The sequence below is a fragment of the Taudactylus pleione genome, unplaced genomic scaffold (assembly GCF_031769625.1).
Source record: "Taudactylus pleione unplaced genomic scaffold, aTauple2 ptg000211l, whole genome shotgun sequence".
NCBI lineage: Eukaryota > Metazoa > Chordata > Amphibia > Anura > Myobatrachidae > Taudactylus > Taudactylus pleione.
This window is the reverse complement of record NW_028284613.1, coordinates 565,604-591,505: the sequence shown is the minus strand read 5'-3', so window position 1 is coordinate 591,505 and position 25,902 is coordinate 565,604. Positions and strand designations below refer to the sequence as shown.

The 25,902-nt window shown below is 43.7% G+C and overlaps 1 protein-coding gene across 2 annotated transcripts in view; it reads left to right on the top strand.

The window, feature by feature from the left end:
- Positions 1–25,902, top strand: part of STAG2 (STAG2 cohesin complex component) — a 230,982-nt gene that overhangs the window by 50,479 nt on the left and 154,601 nt on the right. For both annotated transcript variants that reach the window (XM_088478188.1, XM_088478189.1), the window contains exons 2-5: positions 13,656–13,789; positions 14,623–14,679; positions 15,121–15,199; positions 15,316–15,462. In XM_088478188.1, the coding sequence (XP_088334314.1) occupies positions 13,746–13,789; positions 14,623–14,679; positions 15,121–15,199; positions 15,316–15,462 (327 nt within the window). In that variant the 5' untranslated portion in view covers positions 13,656–13,745. The remainder of the gene's footprint in view (positions 1–13,655; positions 13,790–14,622; positions 14,680–15,120; positions 15,200–15,315; positions 15,463–25,902) is intronic.

The following is a 25,902-nucleotide window of genomic DNA, read 5'->3' as shown; positions in this document are numbered from 1 at the left end:
TAGGGGGCGATTCAATTCAGCGGGAGTTGAATAGCGCCAAGATTGAGCTCCTGGAGCTATTCAACTCACAGCTATGTTTACTCCAGCGGGAAGCAGTTAAATCGGAGAATGGTATTCTCCGACTAACGTACCAGCCGCGAGGCTGTTGGCACTGCGCTAAGCCGGAAAACACTTAAGTCAGATTTCTCCTCACACCCTCTGGGAGCTCTCTCCCGGCGCTATTCAATTCCCACTGAATTGAATTGCCCCCCCATAGAGTTAAATGATGACTTGGAAGGTGCTAATGAATTGAGTAGCCATATAATTGCACTGCTAGTTCAATTGGTCATTATCTTGTTAGTGTCACCTGTCAAGGGGTTGGATACACTATGCAACTCAGTTCTTTTAATATGAAGTTATTATAAAGCGCACTTCTATTCCGCAGCGCTTTACAGAGAATATTTGTCCATACATACACACTTGGGTTAGTTATTTGTTTGCTGGGAGCCAATTAACCTACCGGTACATTTTTGTAGGGTAGGAGGAAACCTGGGGGAAATCCACCCAAGCACAGGAGAATATACAAACTCCACACTTTAGGTCTGTGGTGGGAATCAAACCCAAGACCTCAGTGCTGTGAGGTTGTCATACTAACCATTACACCATCCGTGCTGCCCAGATCTTGAAGTTGTTGTGGTGGAAGCTGGAAAAATGGGCAAGCATAAGGATCAGATCGACTTTAACAAGGGTCAATTTGTGATGGCTAGACGACTGGGACAGGGCTTCTTCAAAACAGCAGGTCTTACCGATATGCAGTGATTAGTATAAAGAAAAAACTCTGTTGTACAATGGCGCATAAGACATTAACATTACTTCCCTTGGGTAGTAAAAACCGCTCTATTCCTCATCTATTTTCCTCCCAATCTCTATTTCGGTTAATGAAGAAGTGTATGTAAAACAAAAAGAGAGCCAAAGCGCCACAATCCTCGTGTAATGGAGTTAAAATAAATTGTGCTTCATATATATTGTGCAACACCTCATAATATGTGTTCTCTGGGGAAGCTCCCAAACCAGTGCACTCACAAGAAAAGGATGTTTTATATTGCTCATCACAAGTAATATTGTCTGATATTCCAATTAATCACCATCACCGTAAATGGATATTTTCGGTGGTGCACCCTAAGCAATGCACTCTTCCTGGAACCATATGCTCCCTTTCTCCTTTTAAATATGGCTCCCTTGAAACACTCTGTTGCATGGAGCATGATAACCAGAATAAAAAGTTTTACAATTCTTTTATTTCCATCCAAATCTATACATAAACGATAAAATTGAAGGATTCCTACTGATGTTTTTAGGAGAATCACAAGATGGTAAGTGGAAACGGGGCGTCACAGTACTGTGATATCTTAGAAATGTTCAGACCTGCATCAGTTGTAAACTGACATATCGTGAGTCAGTTTGAACACTGGCTAGGCTGCTCATGAAAGGCGACGTGAATTATCGGAGTTCGAACAGGACAGATAGCGAGTGCACGATAAATGGTACATTCCATTTCTGAAGTTGTGTGAAAAGTCAATATTCCTTGATCTATGGTGTCACGTGTGTACCAGGAATACCTAATGGAAGGCATTACCACCCACTATGTATAGTACAGTGGCTGACCACAGGTGTTTAATGATCGTGACCAGTAGTGTCTAGTCAGAATTGTCCATGGTAACAGACAAGGTCACTGGCTCAAATGACATCCACATTCAATGCAGGAAGTACCAGATATATCCAGCAGGTCAGTGCAGCGTTCTTTAGCTTCCATGGGATATGGGAGCAGAAGACCCACCAGAGTGCCCTGGTTAACGCCACGACATCGGACACATCGCCTCACCTGGACTCGTGACATCACTAAATGCCTGGGGGGGCTGCAATATGTGGCGTAGTCCGATGGCGTAGTTCTAGTTGTTTCGGGCTGTGACCATTTGCATCCCTTTATGGACTTCATGTACTCCCACAACAATGGAATATTCCAGCAGGATAATGCATGTCATTGGTCCCAAGTCGTCCAGAATTGGTTTGAGGAGCATTCTGGAGAGTTTCGACAAATGGTGTGGCCATTACGTTTACCTGACATTAACCCAATCAACAATTTATGGGATGTGGTGGAAAAGTCATTCGCACCCAAGTCCCTGCTGTGGGAAGCTATACAGATGGCATGGGTCAATATCTTTCCAGAGGTCTTCCGTCCACTTGTGGAATCGATACCACGTGGAGCAGCTGCACTTCGCCGGCTAAAGGTGGTCCTATGTGATACTAGGCAACTCATGACTTTTGTTACTTCAGTTTATAATATTGTGTGTGTGGAAAGCGGGATGAGAAGGGCGCTGCGCTTGCCGGCCGGGAGCTTCTGCGTGCGCGCTCCCGAAAAGGGGGAGTGGACGATCGGGGAGTGTGTGTCCCCTTGTGACACTCGCCAAATTTGTCTCACTTTGGCACGTGCCCAACACTTACGAAGGTGCAGGGCTTCCCCCAAGCTCTCCCCTCACGGTGAATAGATGTAGATGCCGTGCGCATGGCGTCTATTCACCGTGTGGTGCCCGTCACTGCAACTCCCCGCTAAAACAGCCTAGCGGGAACACACACATATATATATATATATCATATTTTATAATATGTATGAGCGAGCAGATTTGTGTCATGAGTCAAATGATCGGGTGCTGGATCAAATGTGTTTAAATAAATCCAAAGTCCAAAAAAGACAATCCGCAGTCCATATTTATATGCAAAAAAATCATCATGTCTTTATTATATTTCATCTGATGGCAACATGTATCATATTTGGATTATAAAGTGCCATGGTGCAAAAAACTGTAGGAGAGACAGTACTTATCATGAGAGTCAGGTCATCATGGGAGGATCTGTGGCAGAGGACCGGCGGCAGGACGCCCGACAGCCGTTTCGGTGCTAACAAGCACCTTCTTCCAGGGGCAGTAATAGTGGTGAGCCGGAGCAGCTGCCGGTGGTCAGGAGACTATGCTGGACCTTAGCGTGTATTGTTTACAGGTGAGTGCATGCCGGGGATTGGTTGCCAGTGATAGTGGGGGAGGTGAGAGGTGACCGAACAACAGGTATTTTGAATCCTATGTGGATTCAGTATTGCCGCGCTGCCCCTGGAAGAACGTACTTGTTAGCACCGAAACGGCTGTCTGGTGTCCTGCGTCTGTCCTCTGCCACAGATCCTCCCATGATGACCTAACTCTCATGATAAGTACTCTGTCTCTCCTACAGTTGCACTTTTTTGCACCATGGCACTTTATTATATTTGATCTGATGGCAACATGTATCATATTTGGATTATAAAGACGTGATGACTTTTTTGCATATAAATCTGGTGTGCGGATTGTCTCGTTTGGATATATATATACACACACAATATAGTGGTATTCAGTTGTTGGTGTCGGCAGCTGTCCCCCTCTTTGAGTCCAATGGAGCTATTGAAATGTGCTCCTGTCTTGCGCGAACAACAGCTGGCACTGGCATTTCAGCTCGCACCCCCCTTCCGGGGGTGGCGAGTTGAAATGCGCGAATAATGGCCCAAACAGCACTTTTCGCTTGAGCGCAATAATGAAAAGGTAATATTGCCCCGTGATCTCCCGTCACTTTAGACGGGAGTTCGGGTGCGATAAAACAAATGAATACCGCACATTATGTGTGTGTTTATATTGTTTTGTGTATGTATAGTTTTTTGTTTTCTTGTGGTCTATAGCTCTCACACATATAATTGTGAATTTTTGCTCTTATTTTCAAATCCCTGGGCAGAATTCAATTGATTTCGCGGCCCGCATCTCCCGTCTAAAGTGACAGGAGATCGCGGGCCACTATTCAATTGTGCCAGCGTTTCACGCTGATCGCACCCAAAGTGGTCGGGTTTAGCCGCGTAAAACTGCTAACCCCGACCAAAGTGGGCGCGATCGCGAAAAGTGCCGTTTGGGCGCCCAAACAGGACACTTTTCGCCGATTTCAGCCCGCACCCCTCTGGGGCTGCGAGCTGAAATTGAGCGCTAGCAGCTGATCGCACCCGACAGGAGCAACAATAGAATAGCTCCGTCGGGTGCGAAGGGGGGAATAATCAATTGAATTCCGCCCCCTGTGTTAATATACATCTGTTTGACATTATTGGGTAATAAACCCTAATATACAGCTTTCACAGTATAGATGTCTGTATTAGATTAGGTTAAATAAATTGTATATAGTAAAAATGATTGTATGAAAATGGAAATCTTACATCTTTAGTTTTATTTAATTTAATGACTGTCCACTCTATTATGATTATGATAAAATGAGCAACCTGAATAGAAACATACTTGCTGATACTTAAAGGGGATTTGTATGATATATTTAAAATAATTGTTGGAATGTTTGTGCTAATTGATTGTTTCCTAATAAGCCTCTTCACTGCACCATGGAATCTACACTGTATATAGTGTGCATCACTGCCTGTGCTTTCCATGATCTGTCAGTTACCCTATTAGCGTTTTGACACTGTACAGTCTAATGAGGCAAGTCTGTCACAGCTGTCAGCCCTGTTCTTTTCTAGTTAGACTACCTCTGCTTCTACTACCTTCCCCTCCATCAAAGGGAATCCCTCAACCAGTCACATGCAGGCTCTCTTTTTCTAGTCCTGTTAACATACTGGTAAGCTTTAAGAAGGAGCGAGCATGGAGGTGGGGGATGGTGAGATGCTTTTTAAGCAGAGGATGCTCTCTGTTTCAGTGGTCATGCAGTATTGAATCAACATGACTGGCAGATATGGAAAAGCCATTTTTTTATACATTAAACTGTGTGGTGTCAGCATTCTAAAGAAAGCGTGAGAAGGGATCTTTTGAGAAGAGTTGGTGTAGCACAAAACATTGTATCGCCCTATTGGCACAGTATACAGTCTTTTACTATTGCAATGTTAGTAAATAATAAATGTACAAATCCTGATGCTACTCGTCCATTCAAATTTGTTTTTACCATTGTGTCACTTTCCTATTTCATGAGAAATGTTACTCTGAAGAGTGTCAGCGTGTGTTTAGGTAAAAGCAATTGTATGTCACTGTAACCTGTCTTTTTTCTGGTGAGCTAGCAGTAGCAATAAGCAATACATAGCTGTCGTCTGTTCACCTTATGAACATATCTTAAACAAACTGCAATGAAATTGGAGTCTAGAACTGTGCTGTCTTATGCAGAAAATAAGATTTCACTTTAACTTGAACAGATCTGGTTATAGTGATTCTGAAGCTCTGTTGGAATGGCATCATCTGTATAATTAAAATTTGTTTAATTTTTGGGCTGGGCAGACCAGAGTTCTACTTTTTGTTTGGGTCCTGCCATCCCTTGAAACAAATGTGAGTGTTTACGGACAGTGTGGTTCCCACAGGTATCAATGATCCCAATAATCTGAGCGTTTCTAGATGAGGTAATCATGTGGTAAATTTAACTGGCACATGGGCTTGATGGAAACTGTAATCCACTTTATACTAGGTACCTACCATACAATTGTTGGAAATAATAGTTTAGCCTTTGAAAGAGGTGCCAGAAAACTGTAGTTTATTGAAAAGTCAGATCCCCGTGATTGGTAGCAGCAGAGTAGCTAATAAAATTTTTCAGCGTAACGTGTCCATGTTCTGTTTCTTGTTTTTATAATGTTTTATTTCTTTTTGTCTGTTCCATGCGTCATTTTATACATTGTTATATGTGTTAATCTGCTATAATACATATTTAGTGAGGTTGATGGGGGGGTTGAGGGGAACAAATTGTAGTTTAACATTTCACAAATTGCATTTGCATTGTTTCAGAGGAAATCAAAACAAACAAGCTAGTAGCCTCACAGAGGGAATTCCTTCCTGATGTCAGAAGTGGCTAATGGATACATTTCCTGAGAGTCATCCCCTCCCCCATAATGTCGCTTTAGCTTCAAATACTGTTATTGCATAAAGGCATTGGATCCATATTGGTGAATTAACGGTTACCTCTGCGTGTGTTAAGGCGCTTCCTATACTCATGGTGAAATCCTTGGTATAAAAATTAGTACATCTAATTCACCACATAATGTATTGTATTTTTTCTACAAACTTTTATATTCCTCATATGATGATGTCCAGTGTTTGTCTATGGTTTTTGACCAAATAGGCTGGTGGTAAAAATTGTTTTACTTACAAGACACGTGCGTTGATTGTGCAGGGCTTCATTACCACACAGAAATGGATACATGTTTTCTTTTCAGTATTATACAACTGAAGTCAGTATATTAGAAAAAAGGAACCCATTAAAAATATTTGCGGGCACTTATGAAAACACTCACAAGCAGCTGTATATGATATTTTGGGTTGGCCTTAGCAACAAATTAGACCATATTTTTCTAGTGTATTTAAAATAAAAAAAGATGACAAATTCATGAAGGCAGCTATGGGCAACTCAAATGCGAATGCATTGTTATTTGTGTAACATTTTTAATAAATGCATATTTACAGTAACTTTTAGCTTGGATAAATTGCAGATAAAGGGCACACACAAAAGCTTTTTTTTTTTTTCTCCCAGTATATAATTAACTGGTTGGGTATGGGATGCTGGCGCTCGGGATCCTGGTGGTCAAAATTCCGACGCCAGCATCCCGACGGGGTTAGGATTACAACACCTGTCAGTAGGTATCCTAACCACCCACCTCTCCCTAACCCTCCCTCCCTGGTGCTTAAACCTAACCTCCCCCTCCCCGCACCCTAAAGCTAACCTTCCCCCTAACCCGCTACTTACTTTCGGGATACCGACGCCGGGATTCTAAGCGTCGGCTTCTCTTTGACCTTATCTCATAATTAACATTAGAGTTTATTCCCCATGTGTTGAGATAATTACACTACAACATAGCAACTAGGGAGGCCAATCCTGGGATTGGGATTCTGGCCCAAAAACACAGGGATTTGAATCACGGGATTGGTGCCTCCAATCCTTGGATTTCCAGGATCACTGCGTGTATGTTGAATCTGTTAGCCTGGCAGCAAAAGATATCCATGTGAACACCTGGTCCGTTGGTCTCCGGTGGCGGGCCGCTCAGTGACTTCAAGCTGTCACCCAGCAGCTACAGCTGCCGTCATGTGTAACAGCCCCCCTCGCCGGTGGGTTGCCAGGCAACAGCTGACGCGGTCTGGCCTGGCTATACTGGACATTCGCAGTCACACGTTTCCTTGGTGATGTGCCTGATTGCCAGCCAGCAGAAGCCACAGCTCTCCCTGCACTTTGCTGCCGCACACATAAGGATGCGACAAAGAGGTCACCTTGGTATTCCCAGCCGACTCCCCCTCTGTATTTTCATTAATCAGCTTAATCCCGGGAATTCTGGGATTGAAAAACTGGCCCGGGATTGGCCTCCCTGATGGCAACCAATTAGACATTGGGTTCATTGGGTGGAATTCAATTGAATCCTGCCCCTATTGCGCCCGACGGAGCTATTCAATTCTTGCTCCTGTCGGGCACGATCAGCTGCCAGCGCTACATTTCAGCTCGCAGCCCCTGGGGGATGAGAGCTGAAATGTGCGAAAAGTGACATGTTTGGGCGCCCAAACATCACTTTTCGCGATCGGGCCAAGCACTTTGGTCGGGTTTAGCTGCTTTGTGCGGCTAAACCCGACCACTTTGGGTGCGATCAGCACGAAAATCTGGAACAATTGCATAGCGGCCCGCAACCTCCTGTCACTTTAGACGGGAGATGCGGGCCGCGAAATCAATTAAATTCCGCCCATTGTGTTGTAAAGCTGGCCATACACCAGATCAACTTTCCTCCAACCATCCAACTAGTTGGTTGGTTGGAATGAAAATCCGTTAATGTATGGGAGCAAATGACAATTGGCCATTTGCTCCCAAACACCGGAAAATGGACGAAAGCTGCTGTTCAGACAAGTTTTTGTAAATCAAACCGATTCAATCAACTTGCCTGAACGACCTTTTATGTGGTTTCGGTGTTTGGAAACAAATGACTGATTGTCAGTTGCTCCCATACATTACCGGATTTTCATTCCAACCAACCAACTTGTTGAATGGTTGGAGGAAAGTTGGTCTGGCCAGCTGTACTCTTTACAGATAAAACCTTGCCGCTGAACTTCAGTTTGTGTTTTTGCAGCTAAACACAATGGGGCATATTCAATTGAGGGTGAGAATAGCAAAATGTAAGCACCTGTGAGGTTTTTCCTGCAGGTGCGGGATTTTTGCTATTCAATTAGGAGCGGGGTTTGTTTTCTATTTTGAGCGTTGGGAGGTTTTTGGTTTTTTTGAGCACTTCCAGAGCAAGTCTGATTTTTGCTAAAATCATTAGTTTTAGGAAAAATCTGCGGGACTTGCTCTGGGACCACGACGGCACTTCCCCCGAGGACTAATTAAGCAATATGTTAATTTAGTAATTAATTACTAAATTTACAGTCTTCTCCCTCCAGCGTCTGGACCCGGTCTCCTGCAGTCTTGGTGAGTTTGTCAGTGCCAACGTAAGGGGTCCTGGGAAAACTACATCTCCCAGCAGCTCTTGCTTCTCTCTGCAGCCCCTGGAGCCTACCAGCAGCCCCCGGGATTCCCAGCAGCCCATTCCCCAGTGAAAAGATGGAGGGGGAGGCCTTCTGAAGCTGCGGAGACCACCTGGCAGCTAAGCACCATTTTTTTTTTTTTTTGCGTGGCACGGGGGTTTCACCTTTTTATTGGATACTGTGGGTGTAGGGAGTGCAGTAATCCAAAATTGGGCTTGATATTTTTGACCTCGCTAAACCTCTTGACCAATTGAATATGCCCCATGTGTCTCAGTTACACACCAAATAGATAAACTCTAACATCTGTATAATACATTTTGGTGACCTTGTCTGCTACATATCTCTATCAACACTTGTCAACCATTTCCTATAGATAAATTGTAAGGTTCTTCCCCTCCCCCATCGATTTGTGCCTGCTTGGCTAGTCTTTAGGTAGCAACCATGTGGGTTCTGCGCTATGTTCACAGGTCCTGATTAGGAGGTGTTACCCCGATATTCCTCCCGCTGGCCGTCTTGTTCTATGTCCCGTTCGGGCTGGGGTGGTGGATGGGTTGTTCATGAGGAGGTCAGTGTAGTGCGTTTTATTCCTGTGGAGGCCAATATATGTCTATATTTTTATGTGGGAGCCAATTTTTTTTTTTTATTGGTCATGCACACCGCATAGCCGGATAGTGTGCCTTGGCAATTTTAAAATCTTGTGTAGTGTCACTCGAGTTGAAAAGGTTGAAAATCATTGGCCTAAAGTAAACGCTGAGAACATACTGTGTTTTTTTTTTTTTTTCTATTAATACTGCTCTAAGGGAAAGGAGTATCCCTGATAACTTGTTCCCAATAGCAGCCACGGAGGGACATTTGTGAGAAGTGCAGCCTTATCCTGTATGTTTATGTAGCAACCTACTGCACAATAATACAGCTGTAAAGCAGCAAGCTATTTGTTGAGGTTTCAAATAGGACTCCTGTGGCCAGATAGGGAATTGCAAATTGTGTGCAATTGGCAGCAAAGTGTAGAAGCCAGCCTTGACTTTTGGGACAATTCATCTAGTCTGAAATTTGTCTATTATTTTGTATAGATATTATTTCTAATCTGTACCACCTAGTATAACTTATTGAACTAGTAATGATTTATTTTGAATTTGGTGTTTCTTTAGTTAAGGGACTTTTTTTTATTTTTTTTATTTGCGGTTGCTCCTTTTTCTCTCCCCTGGGACTGATTTTTGCAGTTCAGTCTGAGGGAGGGGGGGGGGGGGATTCATTAGTTTTCTTGCGCTTGCAGCTCCCGTATAAAGTGATGGGCGCTATTCGATTGTTTGCGGGAGCCTGTTCGCACCCTCCTGAGGTGGTGAGGAGAAATGTGTGATAAGTCTGTTGTTTGGGTGTCCAAACTGCTGTTTGGGAGAGCTGACTAGGACTTTAAACGAGTTTAGCCGCTGTACATCTCTAAATCCGGTCTAATTAGGAGCGAAAAGCGCGATCATTGGGTGCCCAAAACAATTGAGTTGTAACATTGGGCGTCCATTAATTAGCACGCCTAAAAAGACAATTGAAGCACCCTCAATATGTATATTTTGCATTTTTAGTAATAGCTTTGCTTATATGTGATGTTTCTTGTCAACTTTAACATCTTAGGGGGCGATTAAATTATTTGCGTCCACGGCTATTTCTTTTTGGCGCAATTCAATTGATGCTCCTTTCAGATGCAAATAGCCGTGGGAGCACACATTTCTGATCGCCGCCTCCTGAGGCGGCGAGCAGAAATGTGTGATAAATTGGCACTTTGGCCTCCCAAACATGGATTTGGGCGCCCCAAGGCAGTACTTTAGATGGGTTCAGCCTCTTTCCACGGCTAAAGCTGGGGCTTCTGGGCACTCTTATGTGGCACTCGCGCCCACAAAACAATTGAATCATCCCCTTATTGTCTTGTGGATTTTCATTCAAGTGATTTTTTTTTCTTTATTATTATTAGTATTATATATTATTAATATTAAATGTTACAATACAGATACTGTCAGTGTTTTTCAGTGTTAAAAGTTTGCTATGAAAAGAATTGGGTCAACCTCTGAATGACCTGTCTTCAGCTTAAGTTTGCCTTGGGCTAGAGCTCCACCTTGTGATCTTCTAGCATGACAGTACTTCGTAAGCAAGAGCATGGCTGATTCACAGTATTTTCTGTGTTACAACTGGCCTTTGGTTAATGGATCGGATTATTTCCTTAAATCTTGATTATGACAATATTCACAGCTTAAAAAGCAAATGTTTTATCTTTGTGTTTGTAATGGAAGAGACCTAATTGAATATTCTATGAATATCTTGCTATAAAACAAACTTTGCTGTTTTCTTCCAGAATAGATTTTATTTTACAACTGGCTCAGATTTGACTGCTGGAGTGTGTTGTGCATGTGACCACATGTACGGCACACTGAAAAGAGGCGGCTAGTTAGGATTGTATCACCATAAATCAAACCTCTCAATTAATGTAGATGCTGTGTTATTTCTTTTTCATGTCATATGGGCATATGGTAACTAGCCCTGTAAGTATTGCAGCAATATCGGAAACAATTATGGGTATTAACATACTAGGGGTACTTTAATCAGAATTTATATGTTTTTGTCGTATTGGTTTTGTGGGGAATAACATTTGTCTAAATTTAGGGGGCAGTTCAATTCAGCATGAATCAATTAGCGCTGGGAGACAGCTCCCGGAGCTATTCAATTGACCGGAGGGTGCGAGGAGAAATTCGACTAAAGTGCCAGCTGCGAGGCTATTTTCCAGCTTAGTGCGGCGGTAACCGTCTCGCAGTAGTCAAGGAATGTCTGTTCTCACGACTAATCACCCAGGTTAAGTTGCGAGAATAGTCATTCTCCGACTATGGCCCGTTTTCAATTGGAAGCGAAAAACTCAGATCCGCGAATAAGTATCACCGATTGCGACTTTTCACCAGTCGGAAGCTTTTATCGCCGTATTCAGTTACAAACCCATTTTCCATACGTGAAAATACAATGTAATAGGCGCAAAAGATTCGCCTATGAATAGGTGGAGAAAAAAAAGTGCAAAATCGCTATTTTGAGGTGCAAAGGTGGGGAAACCACTCAGGACCCTTGGGACAGCCCCCCCAAAGGACAACTGCCTCAAGAACCCCGCCCCCCCCCCAAAAAAAAGAGGAAGACCCCAAAACATTACTTAAAAAAAGGGGGCAAAAAAAGTGCAAAGTGGGGGATTCCCCTCGTAAAAACTAGGGAAATAGACTTTTGGGCCTGCAAGTAGGGGTGAGGTGTTTTTTTTTATTTTTTATTGCAGGTACTTGTTTCAGGTGCAATTTTAAAAAAAAAACTTACTTTAGCACCCATTTTCAAGTACCCCAAATCTGACAGGCTACTTATTTACTCCCCAAAAAACTACTTAATGCTATTCTTCACCACTTGTGCTAAAACGCTAATTAGAAGAAATTAACACACCTGAAGTACCCCAAATAGCTTTATTAGGGCTATATGGGGGTATGTACATTGATCCTCTATATTAGTGCATCTTTTAGGGGTTGTCACGCTGACTTCCCCAATTCCAACACCACTTTTCGCCTGGTTTGCATTCGCAAGGATGCGTTTTCGCATGTTTTGGAATTGAATAGGACGAATCGCGGGGACGCGCGTGATAAGTTTCTGCAGCTAGAATACGAGATGTAGGCGAAAGTCTGGCAGGCAAAAAAGTATCGCGGGTTCGAAACTAATTGAATACCGCCCTATACTTGTAATAGGACCAACTTCCCGGCGCTATTCAACTCCTGGTTAATTGAATCACCTGTTATATTCCCTACCACATGTGTACACACTGTGGTTAATTTTTAGTACATATGGACACTGTAATCAGGCTTTCAATGTGCATACTTGAAGCTTGTTGCACATATGTTAATGTTGGTTGTCCAGAAAAAGGCAAGCAGATGGCCCTGTACACAGACTTCAGTCCATTTAAACGTTTGTCTTGTAACATTGGAGAGAGTTTACCCTCTGTACAATATAATGACAGGGAGTACATATGAAGGGGATGCGGTCAATATTCCGACACTGGAATCCCGAAGGGAAGTAATGGAGTTGGGGTGACTGTTAGAGTTAGGGTTAGGCACTAAGGGAGGAGGGTTTGGTTTAGGGTGCAGGGAGGGAGAGGTTAGGTTTCGGTATCGGGAAGGGTTAGGGTAGGGACATGATGAGGGTTAGTACACCGACCAACAAAGTGTCGGTATTCTGATTATTATTATTACCAGTTATTTATATAGCGCACACATTTTCCGCAGCGCTTTTACAGAGAATATTCGGCCATTCACATCTGTCCCTGCCCCAGTGGAGCTTACAATCCATATTCCTTACCACATACATACACACTAGGGGTACATTTTTTTTTTTTTTCTTAGGAGCCAATTAACCTACCAGTATATTTTTGGAGTGTGGGAGGAAACCGTAGTACCCGGAGGAAACCCATGCAAGCACAGGGAGAATATACAAACTCCACACAGTCAGGGCCATAGCTGGTATCGAACCAATGTTAACCATTACACTAATTCTATAGGGATGACGGCATCTGGATTCTGACCACCGGGATCCCAAACGCTGGCATCCTGTATATATTTCCTTATGAAGAGCTTTGTACACTATAGGTGCCCATCCACTAGACGATTAAGTTGAGCGATTGAACAATAACGATTGTTCAATTGTTCATAGATCGTTTGCAAAAATGTTTAAAACGACCAGTAATGCGCGTGCCCGCTGGTTGTTTGTCCAGCATGTTTGCACGATGATGATGTCTAATCTGCTGATATCGTCAGGTTCAACATGTTTCCAAATGATTGATGAGCCTGCACTGAACGACTGCTCGTTCAGTGTAGGCTCATCACAGACTGACAAACGACTGTACGACTACAATATAGTAATCGTGCAGTCGTTTTCATGTCTGCTAGTGGAGGGGCACCTTATGCATTTTGGAGTCTTTGAGATCTGTTCAATTCTAGGGCAAAGCACTTTTGCTTTAACATTGTTTTGCAACGCCCATGTGGGCAGAGCCTAAGTTTGATTTGATGGGTTATAATATCCTATTGTAAAACGTGAAATTCATAGATAATGTTTAGTATTTATATCACTTTGTCTCTGCAGATTCACTGGTACAGCTGTCCAATACTTCAGATACTAGGTCTATGAACCAAATATTCCAGGGGCATTGGTTTTTCAGAAGATGATAAAGAAATGATAGCAGCTCCAGAAATCCAAACTGACTTCAATCTCCTCCAGTAAGTTAAGAACCACAATGTAGCGAAGAGGTCTGGCTTAATTGCACAGTATGGCAATAACATTAGTTGTTGTTTTTTTGATTTTGTGTGCTCATACACTGGAGGGAGGTTGGGAATCAATTCCACACGATGTATGCCAAGCTGCGCGCTATATATGGTAGGGCACACATCGCAAGTTTTCCCTCGCACCTCTGTGGGGTGAGAAAGAAAAGTTGTGATTCCAACTGGTGTCGTGTGCCATTCCGGCACTTCTCGTCCATCGCGCTGAATTGAATCCCTGTTATTCATATTAGCAATTTAATTGTTGATGACTTTTGCGAGATCTCCCATGTAGATCTATTAAATCACAGAAATTTGCAAGCTGTTTCCAAATACTAGCCAGAAGATTATGCATTTTAAGGGCGGAATTCAATTGATTTTGCGGCCCGCAACTCCCGTCTAAAGTGACAGGAGATCGCGGACCGCTATTCAATTGTGCCAGCTTTTCACGCTGATCGTACCCAAAGTGGTCGGGTTTAGCCGCGTAAATTGGCTAACCCCGACCAAAGTGCTGGGCGCGATCGCGAAAAGTGATGTTTGGGCACCCAAACATGTCACTTTTCGCACATTTCAGCTCTCATCCCCCAGGGGCTGCGAGCTGAAATGTAGCGCTTGGCAGCTGATCGCGCCCGACAGAAGCAAGAATAGAATAGCTACGTCGGGTGCGATAGGGGATGAAAAGAATTGAATTCCGCCCTATGTGTTATAGTGGGAATTCTATATTTAAATTTTTTTACTTTTTTTTTTTTTTTATACAAGCTTCAAACTTTAATTTTTTTTCCTTTCTCTTAAAGACCCCTGGATCATTCTCTCCATGATATGGGCCCACTATCCTGCAATGCAGGACCCAGGTAAGTTATCTTATAGTTCCCAATAGTATTCTAGAAATAGTAGTGTAAGTAAAGATGCCCTGCCTCTCTCCTCTCACTGGCTTGACGTACACAGCCCCTCTCTATCCGCAGGTTCACTTTTGGAGAACAGGGACAGGGCAGAGACATGAGCGAGAGAGCGCGCAAAATAGATAAATAAATAAATAAAACTCCGTGGGCCTAACAGCTAGCTACCCAACATATTACTGCTCCAAAATGCTAATTTTAATATTATAGGTTTTATTCTGTAATTTGCAAAAAAAAGTTAAGTGGGAAAGACTTAAGCGGTCAAGTGTGTACATTTCAAACCTGTTTTATAATTTTCTATGCTTCAATCAGAGTTGCGTCTTTAGATTTTTAAAATAAACAATTTTTTTTTTTTTTTTTTACTATGAATTTGATTTATTAATTTTCCAATCCTAGGGAGACAGAAACTCATTTCTCATCGGATACAGACTTCGATGATAATGAAGGAAAAATACCGAAGCAAGGCAAAGGAAAGGTTTGTCACTTTGTTTAAAATATCATGTTTACACTTAATCATTAACAAATATGTTGCTCACAATTCTTGTGAAGTAATCAAATTAGTTACTATATGTATTCATTTTGTAAAAACAGAAAGGAAAAAAAGGTGCTGCAGAGAAAGGCAAAGGCGGTTTGAAAGCTGGTGGTGGCCCCAACTGGATGAATGGACACCACCAACAAAATGGAGTAGAGAATATGATGCTGTTTGAAGTGGTTAAGATGGGCAAAAGTGCAATGCAGGTAACACTTTAAAAAATAAATAAAAAAAAATAAAATGTTTTTGAAGATGTCCGTTAAATTAGCTTAATGAGTTTGCTGTTGCGCAGTATTAAGATTCTTTTTAGCTCTGTGTTGGGATAGGATCTCTGACAAATATAGATACGTGCATCCAATAGCATGAAGCTGTACATCTCCAATTATTAGACTTGTTTTTGATAAGATTTTTTTCTAAAAACAAACTGCTGCACGAATGGCAACAGTTCGGTGTGGAAGCATTGAGCATTATTTGCTATGACATTGCTATGAATCATAAACTGAAATCTTCAGCAGTCTTAGAACCAAGCTCATTTAAATTATGCACCATCTACATTGTCTGATGGAGCAGAGAAGACATGCAGTAAACTTTTACTCATTAGGAGATATTCTTAATAGTGGCTAATAAGAAAAGAGGGAGCATTTTTTTTATTTATTGGCAATTTTTCTTTGATATACTCTGGCAGCCCTAACATTGCATACCTTGTAAGTTGATTTGAAAGACACGTAAACAGTATAATGCAGCACCTCCTCTTGTCCTGCGTCTTTGAGTGACTTCCAATGCTGCCTGAAAAATATCCTCTCCAAAACAATACCCATCTTTCTTATATACCTTATTTACTTATCTATGGCATGGCTTGGTTAGAATTTGCAGTAGCTTTCCAAAATCGCATTGGAATCAAGAACTACTGTTAATGTGCTTCTAAGAGTCTCCGTCCTGGATAAATGTATTGTGGTTTGTTACTAGATCTTAATGAATGCACTTTATTTTCTCTCTCCATTGAGTAGCTGTTGGTATATAGTTGATAACAACCTCCCGGTTGAAATGTAGATCCGAACTTTCGAAAAAAAAAGATTTTATCCTCATAGATCAGGGGTGGCCAAAGCATCGATTGCAAATGCTCAACTAGTTGATCGCATTGGCCTGCCCAGCAACAGTTGGCAGCGTCCAATAAGAATCAGTGTGATTATTATTGGCTGCTGCGCCGAACTGAAAGCCGCAGCTGTCTGTCAGCTGTCATTGTGCCAGCTATAGCCTATAAGAATCAGGCTGATTCTGATTAGCTGAGGCTGTCAGATGTAACGGCCTCTATTGCGACGGTGCCAGAGAGCCGGGTCCTGGTAAGCCTTACAAATGTTTACCCCCTTTCAGGTGCATTTCTGCTAGGAATTCGACATGATCACTTAATACAGTGAAAGTTTAAGCCATGGAGGATGATTCTCTCTATGGAGAAAAAAATCATTTGTTTGCAGTTTGGTTCATGTGGAAATATAAACAAGTAGTTATCCAAGCCAGCAACCATCCTTCAATAAATTATTTGATTGAGTGTGAAAATGGAAGTATTGCTATCACTTCTGCTTTCTAATTTCTTACTTTTCAATCCATGGCAAGGGTTTAAGAAGAAAGAGGAGGCATAGGCTGTCTGATGTCTTCATGCATATGACAGTGAAACATAAATGTATAGGCTTAATTTACTATGCATTGCTTTTCAACAACCATTTTGGCAACTGAATCCTTGGTTCCAAGAAACCTGGAAGAATTTCAGAAGGATCTGTGGCATATAGTGCTTTTATAGTGCTTTTCCCGATATACTACAGTTGCCACGTTTTCTGCAGTTTCATCTTCTGTATATAAAGGAGCAATTATGCTTAATACAAAACACCTGTCTGAAGATCTATGGATGATTGAAAATCCCCTTTGCCGTTGGCTTGAGTATAGAATTTACTGATTCCATTCCTAACTGTTTGGCATTGACAAATTTGTTCAGTCTCTTCAAGGGCAATTCAATTGTTTGAGCCAGTGGAGGGGGAAGCAATCGGGAAGCCGACTGCCTAAATACCGGCAGCCGGCTTCCCGACTGTCTTATCCCGGCATGGGTGAAATGCCGGTCGCCTAGATGTAGACGCCCGCATTTCCCCGACGCCGGGAGACCGGCGCCCGGCATCACAATCGTAATGATGCTGGGCGCCGTGAGCGGACAGCTGCTTTAGGTTTAGGGCTCCCGGGGGGGACTTAGGGTTAGGCACCCCCCGGGGGACTTAGGTTTAGGCAGCTGGGAAGGGGGTGGTTAGGGTTAGGCACTTGGGGAAGTTAGGGTTAGGCACCCCTAAGGACGGTTAGGGGGGTTAGGTTTGTGTATACTTGCCTATCCACGATCGGGATTTCCAGCGCTGTCGGGCTTCCGCTGCTTCTAACTCTGCTCCTGTCGGGCTGCCGTATATCATACCCATTCCAGTGGAGGAGGAGACAAGAAATGTGGGAAAAGTCTGCAGTTTGGGCGCTTAACCAGGACTTTAGACTGGTTTAGCAGCTATACACAGTTAAACACTGTCTTATTGGGCACGGCAAGCGTGATCATTTATGGGCGCCCAAAACAATTGAATTGCTACATTGGGCACCCATTAATTATTGTGGCGCCCAAACCCATTAAAGTCCTGAATAGTCTTAAATGCTTTTGAGCATATTTGACAAGAAAGTCTGCATCAAACCATTTGCCCATCTCCTCTAAATGAACTTGAACAATTTCTTGGGTATTAATTGATTTAAGCCAGAGGTTCCCAAACGCGGTCCTCAAGGCTCCCCAACAGGTCAGGTTTTAGAGATATTCATTGTTGAGCACAGGTAACTTAATTAGTACCTCAATCAATTTGATTTAACCACCTGTGCTCAACCATGGATATCTCTAAAACCTGACTTGTTGGGGAGCCTTGAGGACTGCGTTTGGGAACCTTTGGATGAAACTTTGTAGACTTGCAAAGCCTTGAACTCTCCAGTGGCTTGATGAACTACTCTATCCTGTATCAATGTTTTACAATGTCTAAAGCATATTGCTTTTTGATGGAATAGGTCAATATGTTAGAATATTGCACAGTTCTGACCCCCTACCGGTGTTAGAGAGGACTGATTTTGACATTAGTCATTGTGGCGTACTTTAATTTTGCCTTTAATCCTAAATGGTGAAGAGAACTGTCTTACTGTAGAAGGAACATTCTGCTTGTTGAGTTGGCTTTCTGTTTATAACCACCTGCGACTTTGAATTACTGACGTGATTCAAGACTAAAATACATGGGGGCATATTCAGTTGTGTTTCAGTTGAGTTTTTGTGAACAATTTGGTGTGAGATTTTTATTTTGTCTTGGGCGCAGAATTTTTTTTTGAGCATCTTCAGAGCTAGTCCACTTTTTCCTATTGTTATTACATATTTTTTTTGGAACCTCTAAGACACCACTCCTAATGACTAGTTAAGCAATTTGTAGTTTCCAAATTGCTTAATTAGTCCAACAATTATATGTCATTATTGGTTGTTAAAACCAATAATGATGTAAAATTACTCCAAAATCCACTTTTCTACTTCAGGGTCCATAGGGGGTCCACAGGGTTGACCTTGGGGTATAGCTGGATCTGGATCCAAGGACACCACGTAGTTAAAGCTTTTACAGCTCCCAGGATGCACTGGGTCCATCCTCCTCTATACCCCGCCCCCGAGCCACAGGCACCTCAGTTTTAGTTGGTGCCCGGCCGGAGTTGGGTCACCCTGTGCGCAGGGGGGCTGCATAGCAGCCCCATAGCTTTATTTTTATTTTTGGAGTTTATTTAATTTTATTTATTTTTTACACTCTTCAGAGCGGCAGCATCAGACTGTCCATTGGACGTCCAAGCTGCCGCTCCTACACCCCGCTGACGCCGCAATGCCAGTACAGATCCGGGGATCGCGGCGGAACCCCAGAGTCTGTACTAGCATGGGCTCTGTGGACTCCCACGACTGTTGTGTGCATACAGTTGTGTGCTACACGGTGCCATATATGTGGGCTTGTGGGTGCGCTTTAGTCAAACACTGAACTTCCCTATCGTGTTATATATATTTGTATAATATATATTTTGTCATGTCTGATGAGGAAGTTGAGCGCTCCACGGCTCCTACTTTGTTCTCCTGCAGATGCTGCATCGCAGGAGTAGATAATAAGGATTTATCACAGGATGGGCTGTTTGTGCAGTGCCAGCAGTTAGCTGGTCCCTCTAACCCCCCAATTTCGCAGGACCCTTGGGAGGTGTTTTTCTTGGTGCTGGCTTCCATCGCGGACCGTCTGGCGGTACCGACTGCTCTTCCCCATAGGGAGTTTCCCCAACCAGCCATCCCCCATTCCCCGGGTATACCACATTTATTGCAGTCTCCCCATGGGTCTCAGACTGTTAGTCCATATACGGGGTTACCTATGTATATTCAGTCTACTCCGGTGACACAGCAATCTGTTATTCCCTTTCAGGGTTTCCATCAGGCAGCTCAACCACCATGGGTGGATGTGTTCTCCAGTTCAGTCCAGAGTTTGGCGGCCTCATCTTCGGCCTTTCAAACTATGTTACGTAGTGACAAGCCTCAAAAGGCATCTGAACGCCCTGTTATGTCATCCCAGGTTGCGCAAATATCAGACTGTGAGGCGTCCTCGGATGATGGGGAATTGCTCGAGGACTCTGACTCAGTTTCCACCTCCCGGGCAGGGGAATCCAAGTCTTCCATTAATGTGCCAGCATTGGTTAGGGCGGTGCGGTGCATTCTTGATATAGAGGATGACGCACCAGCTCCTAAATCCAAGTATCCAAATTTCAAATAGGCAAAAGTGACTTTGGCTGTTTTTCCCCTATTTGACCAGCTGACTGATCATATGGTGGAGGCCTAGCAGTCGCCTAGTAAGAGGTTCCAGCCGCAGAAACGTTTAGCGTCTAGTTATCCGTTTCCTGCAGGTCATTGCAAAAAGTGGGAAACCCCGACCGCGGTGGATTCTCATGTTACTAGGAAAGTGGAGACAAGTATAAAATCGATATATTCTCTCTCAGGGGCGGTGGCCTGTCCGTCCATGGCCATCTCTTGGGTGGCTAAGGCCATTGAGAGTTGGCCAATGTACTGGAAGATACTTTTCCAGAGGATGCTCCGGAAATGCAAAGAGCTTTAGTGGGACTGATGAGGGATTCCGCTTCCTGTATTGGAGAAGTGTCTTTGGATGCCTGTCTTCTGACTTCCAGAGTATCGGCTGCAGCGGTGTCTGCTCGCTGGTCTTTGTGGCTGTGTTCTTGGAGAGCGGATGCGGATTCCAAGAAAGGCCTGGAGGCCTACCTTTTAATAGGAGATATTATTTGGCCCAGACCTGGACAAAATTGTGGATACCCTGGCAAAGTCTAAGTCAGCTTTTCTACGTTCGGCAGCTGCACCTTCTAAGGCTAGGACCTCTGCATTTCGGTCCTTTCGTACTCAGTGAAAGTCCAAGGGACAGTCCTTCCCGAGGCAGTCAGCGAGCAAAGGCCTCCCCTAAGCCTAAGAAACAAGCGTGGAGTGCTAGACGCCCTTCTTCCAAGCCGGAGGATAAACCTTCTGCCTGATGGGACTGGCCTCCCTCTTCAGAGTGGGAGGCCCGACTTCTTCAATTCGCCCAGTGCTGGTACAACACCACCACGGATGCCTGGGTTCGAGAAGTGGTCTCTCAGGGGTACGCCCTCTCCTTTCGTCACAGGCCTCCCCATCAGTTCTTCTGCACAAGTCTTTCTCGGGACAAGACCAAGGCCTTGCAGATTCAGCAAGCAATAGAGTCCTTGCTGAAAGCAGGGGGTCATTTTTCCCGTTCCGTCTTCTCAGTGCGGGACGGGTTACTATTCTACTCTGTTCCTGGTGCAGAAATCCAATGGGTCTCATCGGCCTATCCTCAATTTAAAGTTTCTGAACAAGTTCCTCCGAGTTCCCAAATTCAGGATGGAAACTTTGCATTCCATTATTCTGGCTATGGAACCTGGGGACTACATGGTCTCCCTGGACATCCAGGACGCCTACCTTCATGTTCCTATAGTGCCTTCACACCAACGGTATCTGAGGTTTGCTATACATCAGCATCACTACCAGTTACAGGCTCTACCCTTTGGCCTCTCCACAGCTCCAAGGGTATTCACCAAAATTATGGCGGTCATGGCCGCCCATCTACGGAGCCAGGGTATACGGCTTCTGCTGTATCTGGACGACCTCCTGTAGTTGGCGGGGCTCTCCGGAGGTACTTCTCCATCATCTACACCTGACGATTGCTTGTCTGCAAGCACACTGGTGGCTGATAAATTGGATTAAGTCCTCTCTGATTCCATCCCAACGGATGGTTCATTTGGGAGCCTTGCTGGATTCTCATCAGCAAAAGATCTTTCTGACTCTGGAAAAGATTTCCTCCTTACAACTGCGGGTGCACAGTTGCCTGAATAGTTGCCGAGTGTCTGTTCACTCGGCAATGAGGGTTCTGGGGTCCATAGTGTCGGCATTCAACATGGTGGAGTATGCCCAGTTCCATTCCACGCCCCTGCAGGGGCTGATTGTATCCAAAAGGAACTGGTTACCACACCTGATCATGACTCAGATGCTGATGTTGTCGTCTCCGGAGGTGCACCTGTCGCTAGCTTGGTGGCTTCAGACATCTCATCTCTCCAAGGGTCACCCCTTTTGGATCCCGGACTGGGTTCTGCTCACGACAGATGCCAGTCTCTGGGGTTGGGGGGCAGTGACAGGTCCACTTTCACTTCAGGGCCGATGGACTGCAGAAGAAGCGACTCTCCCCATCAACAGTCTGGAACTTCGGGCCGTGTACAGGACCTTCCAGTTGTCCGGTCACGCTCTTCAAGGAAGGGCCGTGCAAGTTCAAACCAACAATGCCACCACGGTGGCGTATATCAACCATCAAAGGGGGACTCGCAGTCCAGCAGCGAGTCACGCATCCTGGCTTGGGCGGAGTGCCACCTTCCGGCCATCTCGGCAGTCTTCATTCTGGGAGTCCTCAATTGGGAGGCGGACTTCCTCAGCCATCACGACGTGCATCCCGGGGAATGGTCGCTTCACCCACAGGTATTTTAACTACTCGTGAACAGGTGGGGACTGCCGGAGGTGGACCTCGTGGCCTCCCGTCACAATCCCAAGCTACCCGTGTACGGGTCCAGGACAAGAGGCGCAAGCCTGGTAGACGCGCTGTCAGTGAAATGGACATTTCAGCTGGCGTATCTATTCCCTCCGATATCCCTGCTGCCTCGGGTCCTTTGGATATTCAAACAGAATGGCGGCACGCTTCTGTTGGTGGCTCCGGCTTGGCCCAGATGTCCTTGGTGCTCTGTTCCTTCTGCCTCAGCAGACCTGTTGTCTAAGGGGCCCTACCTATACCTGGATCTGGGTAGTCTGTCTTTGATGGCGTGGCTCTTGAGATATCCGTCTTAAGGTCCCGGGGTTTTTCCAGCTCTGTCATCAGCACGATGCTTCAGGCGCGCAAGGCTGCTTCTGCCAGGATTTACCACAGTGTGTGGCATACTTATTTTCAGTGGTGTGAGTCCAGAAACTACGATCTGCAGGCGTTTCGTGTTTCAAGGGTTTTGGCATTCCTGCAGTCTGGTTTGGAACTAGACTTACGTCTAGCTTCTTTGAAAGTTCATGTTTCTTTACTATCTGTGGTTCCAGTGTAGGATTCACTACTCTGCCAGATGTCCGCACCTTTTTCCAGGGGGTTCTCAGGATTCAGCCTCCCTTTGTTCCCCCTGTGGCTCTTTGGGATTTGGTGGTGGTGCTTCGGGCCCTACAGTGTCCTCCATTTGAACCATTTGGCGGTGGTGCTTCGGGCCCTACAGGGTCCTCCATTTGAACCTCTTGAGTCGGTGGAACTCAAGTGGTTGACAGTTAAAACTGTTTTTCTCCTGGCTATTGCTTCGGCCAGGGGGGTGTCAGAGTTGGGGGCGCTTTCCTGTCATTCTCCTTTTCAGATTTTTAACCAGGACAGGGTGGTGCTTCACACTCGCCCGGGTTTTCTTCCTAAGGTGGTTTCTAAGTTCCACGTTAATCAGAAAATTGCTGTGCCGGCATTTGTCACCTGATCTCTCGGCTGGTGAGGCTTTTTTAGATGTGGTCCGTGCTCTCAAAGTTTATGTGGACCGTTCTAGTTCCATTCGTTAGTCGGATTCCTTGTTTGTCCTCTTTGGTTTTCACAAGAGGGGTTGGCCTGCCAACAAACAAGCTTTAGCCCGTTGTTTTCGTTTGGTTATTTGTGAGGCTTATGCACAGGAGGGTTTGCCTGTTCCGGTCTCTGTTAAGGCTCATTCTACCCGGTCTGTGGGTCCCTCGTGGGCTGCTGGCTGTGGCGCATCGGCTGTTCAGCTATGTAAGGCGGCCACGTGGTCTTCCATTCAGACTTTTCTGAGGTTCTATGCGTTTGACACCTCCGGATTCTCCTTTCAGCACAGGAGCATCCCCATCCCTTAGTTGGACTGCTTTGGGACATCCCCAAGGTCACCCATGTGGACCCCTATGGACCCTGAAGTAGAAAACAAGAGATATGGTAAGAACTTACCTTTGTTATCTCTGTTTCTATGAAGTCCATAGAGTCCACAGGGCACCCTCCCTGACACACCTGGCTTCATATTGGCTATGTGGCTGGTCGCCGGTTTTCCGTCTCCCTTTCTGTGAGTATGGTTCTTGTATGTTCCAGTCTTCCTTCTCTCTGTTTTTTCCTCCTTCGGCCTTGGCTACTTACCAACTGAGGTGTCTGTGGCTTGGGGGCGGGGTATAGAGGAGGATGGACCCAGTGCATCCTGGGAGCAGCAAAAGCTTTAACTGCATGGTGCCCTTGGATTCAGATCCAGCTATACCCCAAGGTCAACCCTGTGGACTTCGTAGAAACAGAGATAACAAAGGTAAGTTCTTACCATATCTCTTGTTTTTAGTGTATTTATACACCCCAAATTAATTAAAGCAATTATTTAAATGAAAAAAACAATTGCTTTATTTTTTTTTTTTTTTTGAATTAGCCTAAAATTACCCCAAATCATAGAGAGATATATAGATAGATAGATAGAGATATATATATATATAGATAGATAGATAGAGCTATATATATATATATATATATATATATATATATATATAGATAGATAGATAGATATTTAAAAAAAAACTTAAAATTTCTTCTCAATTTTTTACAATGTCCGTATTTTTGGTTTTCATGACCCTAAATTACCTCTTTAGCTTTGTTTTTTGTTTGTTTGTTTTTTTTTGTTTTTTTGCTCCTCTTGTTAAATTCTTAAAAAAATTTAACCAGGATTTTTTTTTTATGTTTTCATTTCAAGTAATTATTTGAGGAGGGGCTCTGATTCTCCCCTTTTTTTTTTTTTTAAATTAAACTTTTTTGACCGGTGATTTTACGCTTGAAGTGTATCTCCATAACTTTTAGAGATCTGGCCATGATGGTACCTCATTTCAATGTGGTTCTAGAAGAAATATTAAACTTTTTGGCCAAGTGGTCTCTAATATGAATTTCTTGAAGAAGAATTGTAGTTCTAGCAGACACACCAGCAATGGCTGCATCTATTTTAAGGACCAAAACTCAATTTTGTATTTCTTCTTCATTAAGTGGATACATCCGTTTGAATCCTTTACCAATAGACTGGCACTTTTCACCTCTGCACATTCCTCATGGATTAAATCTTTAATTATTTGATCTACCAGGAAGGCTGTGTTCTTCAAAAAAATGGATATTATGCGCTGACATGGATTTTGTTGCCCTGTTCATCCCCATGAATATATTATGTTTGAGCAAGAGTTTGACATTCTCTAGTTTTAAACCTAAGGTGCTTAATTTCCTCAGCTTTGTTACTTGAATTGGCTTGTAATGCACCTGAAGATTCCCATTCTGAGTATGAACATCTATATATCCATACATGTGAATTTTACCCTTTTACTGCTTTCTTATACTTCTTAGTTTCAAGAGATTTTCATCCAAGATATACATTCTTTAAAGCAGCTGTTCTCTAACTCAACCGTCAAATTTTCTCAACAGGTCATGTTTTGAGAATTTCTGTCTATGCATGCATATAGGATGATTACTAACCCAGCAAAATAATTGAACTAGTCTCTGCTTGATCAATGAAATTTACAAAACATGACCTTTTGAGGACTGGAGTTAAGAACTTCTTCTTTAAAGTGTCTGAAGGCACCCATAGATAAAAGATTTTCCCCTGGTAGCCAGCCCTATCCTCTGCTTGCAGCATCAGATGATGCATCGCTGTGACCAAAGAGAAGGTAAATTATGGCGTCAAGCTGTTTATTGACCATATAACTGGCTAATATGTTTTCCAAAAACGCTCCAAATTTTATTTTTTTCGTGATTGAATTACAGATGTGTCCTTACACATCTTTGCTGCTGTCACTCTAAAATGTCCCTATCTGAGCGACAGGTACCGTCAGACTCTGCTAGTGCGAAGCATCTTTTTTTTGCTTAAAATGAATCAGTTATAATGCAATGCGACTAGGACGCATCAGACTGTGCTGATTAATTTGATTTTCAACATTTGTATATCTATGTGCCACTGAGTCTGAATCTATATACGAAGTGCAACAATGCAGCATCTGCAACTTTTTTCATTTCAAGTTC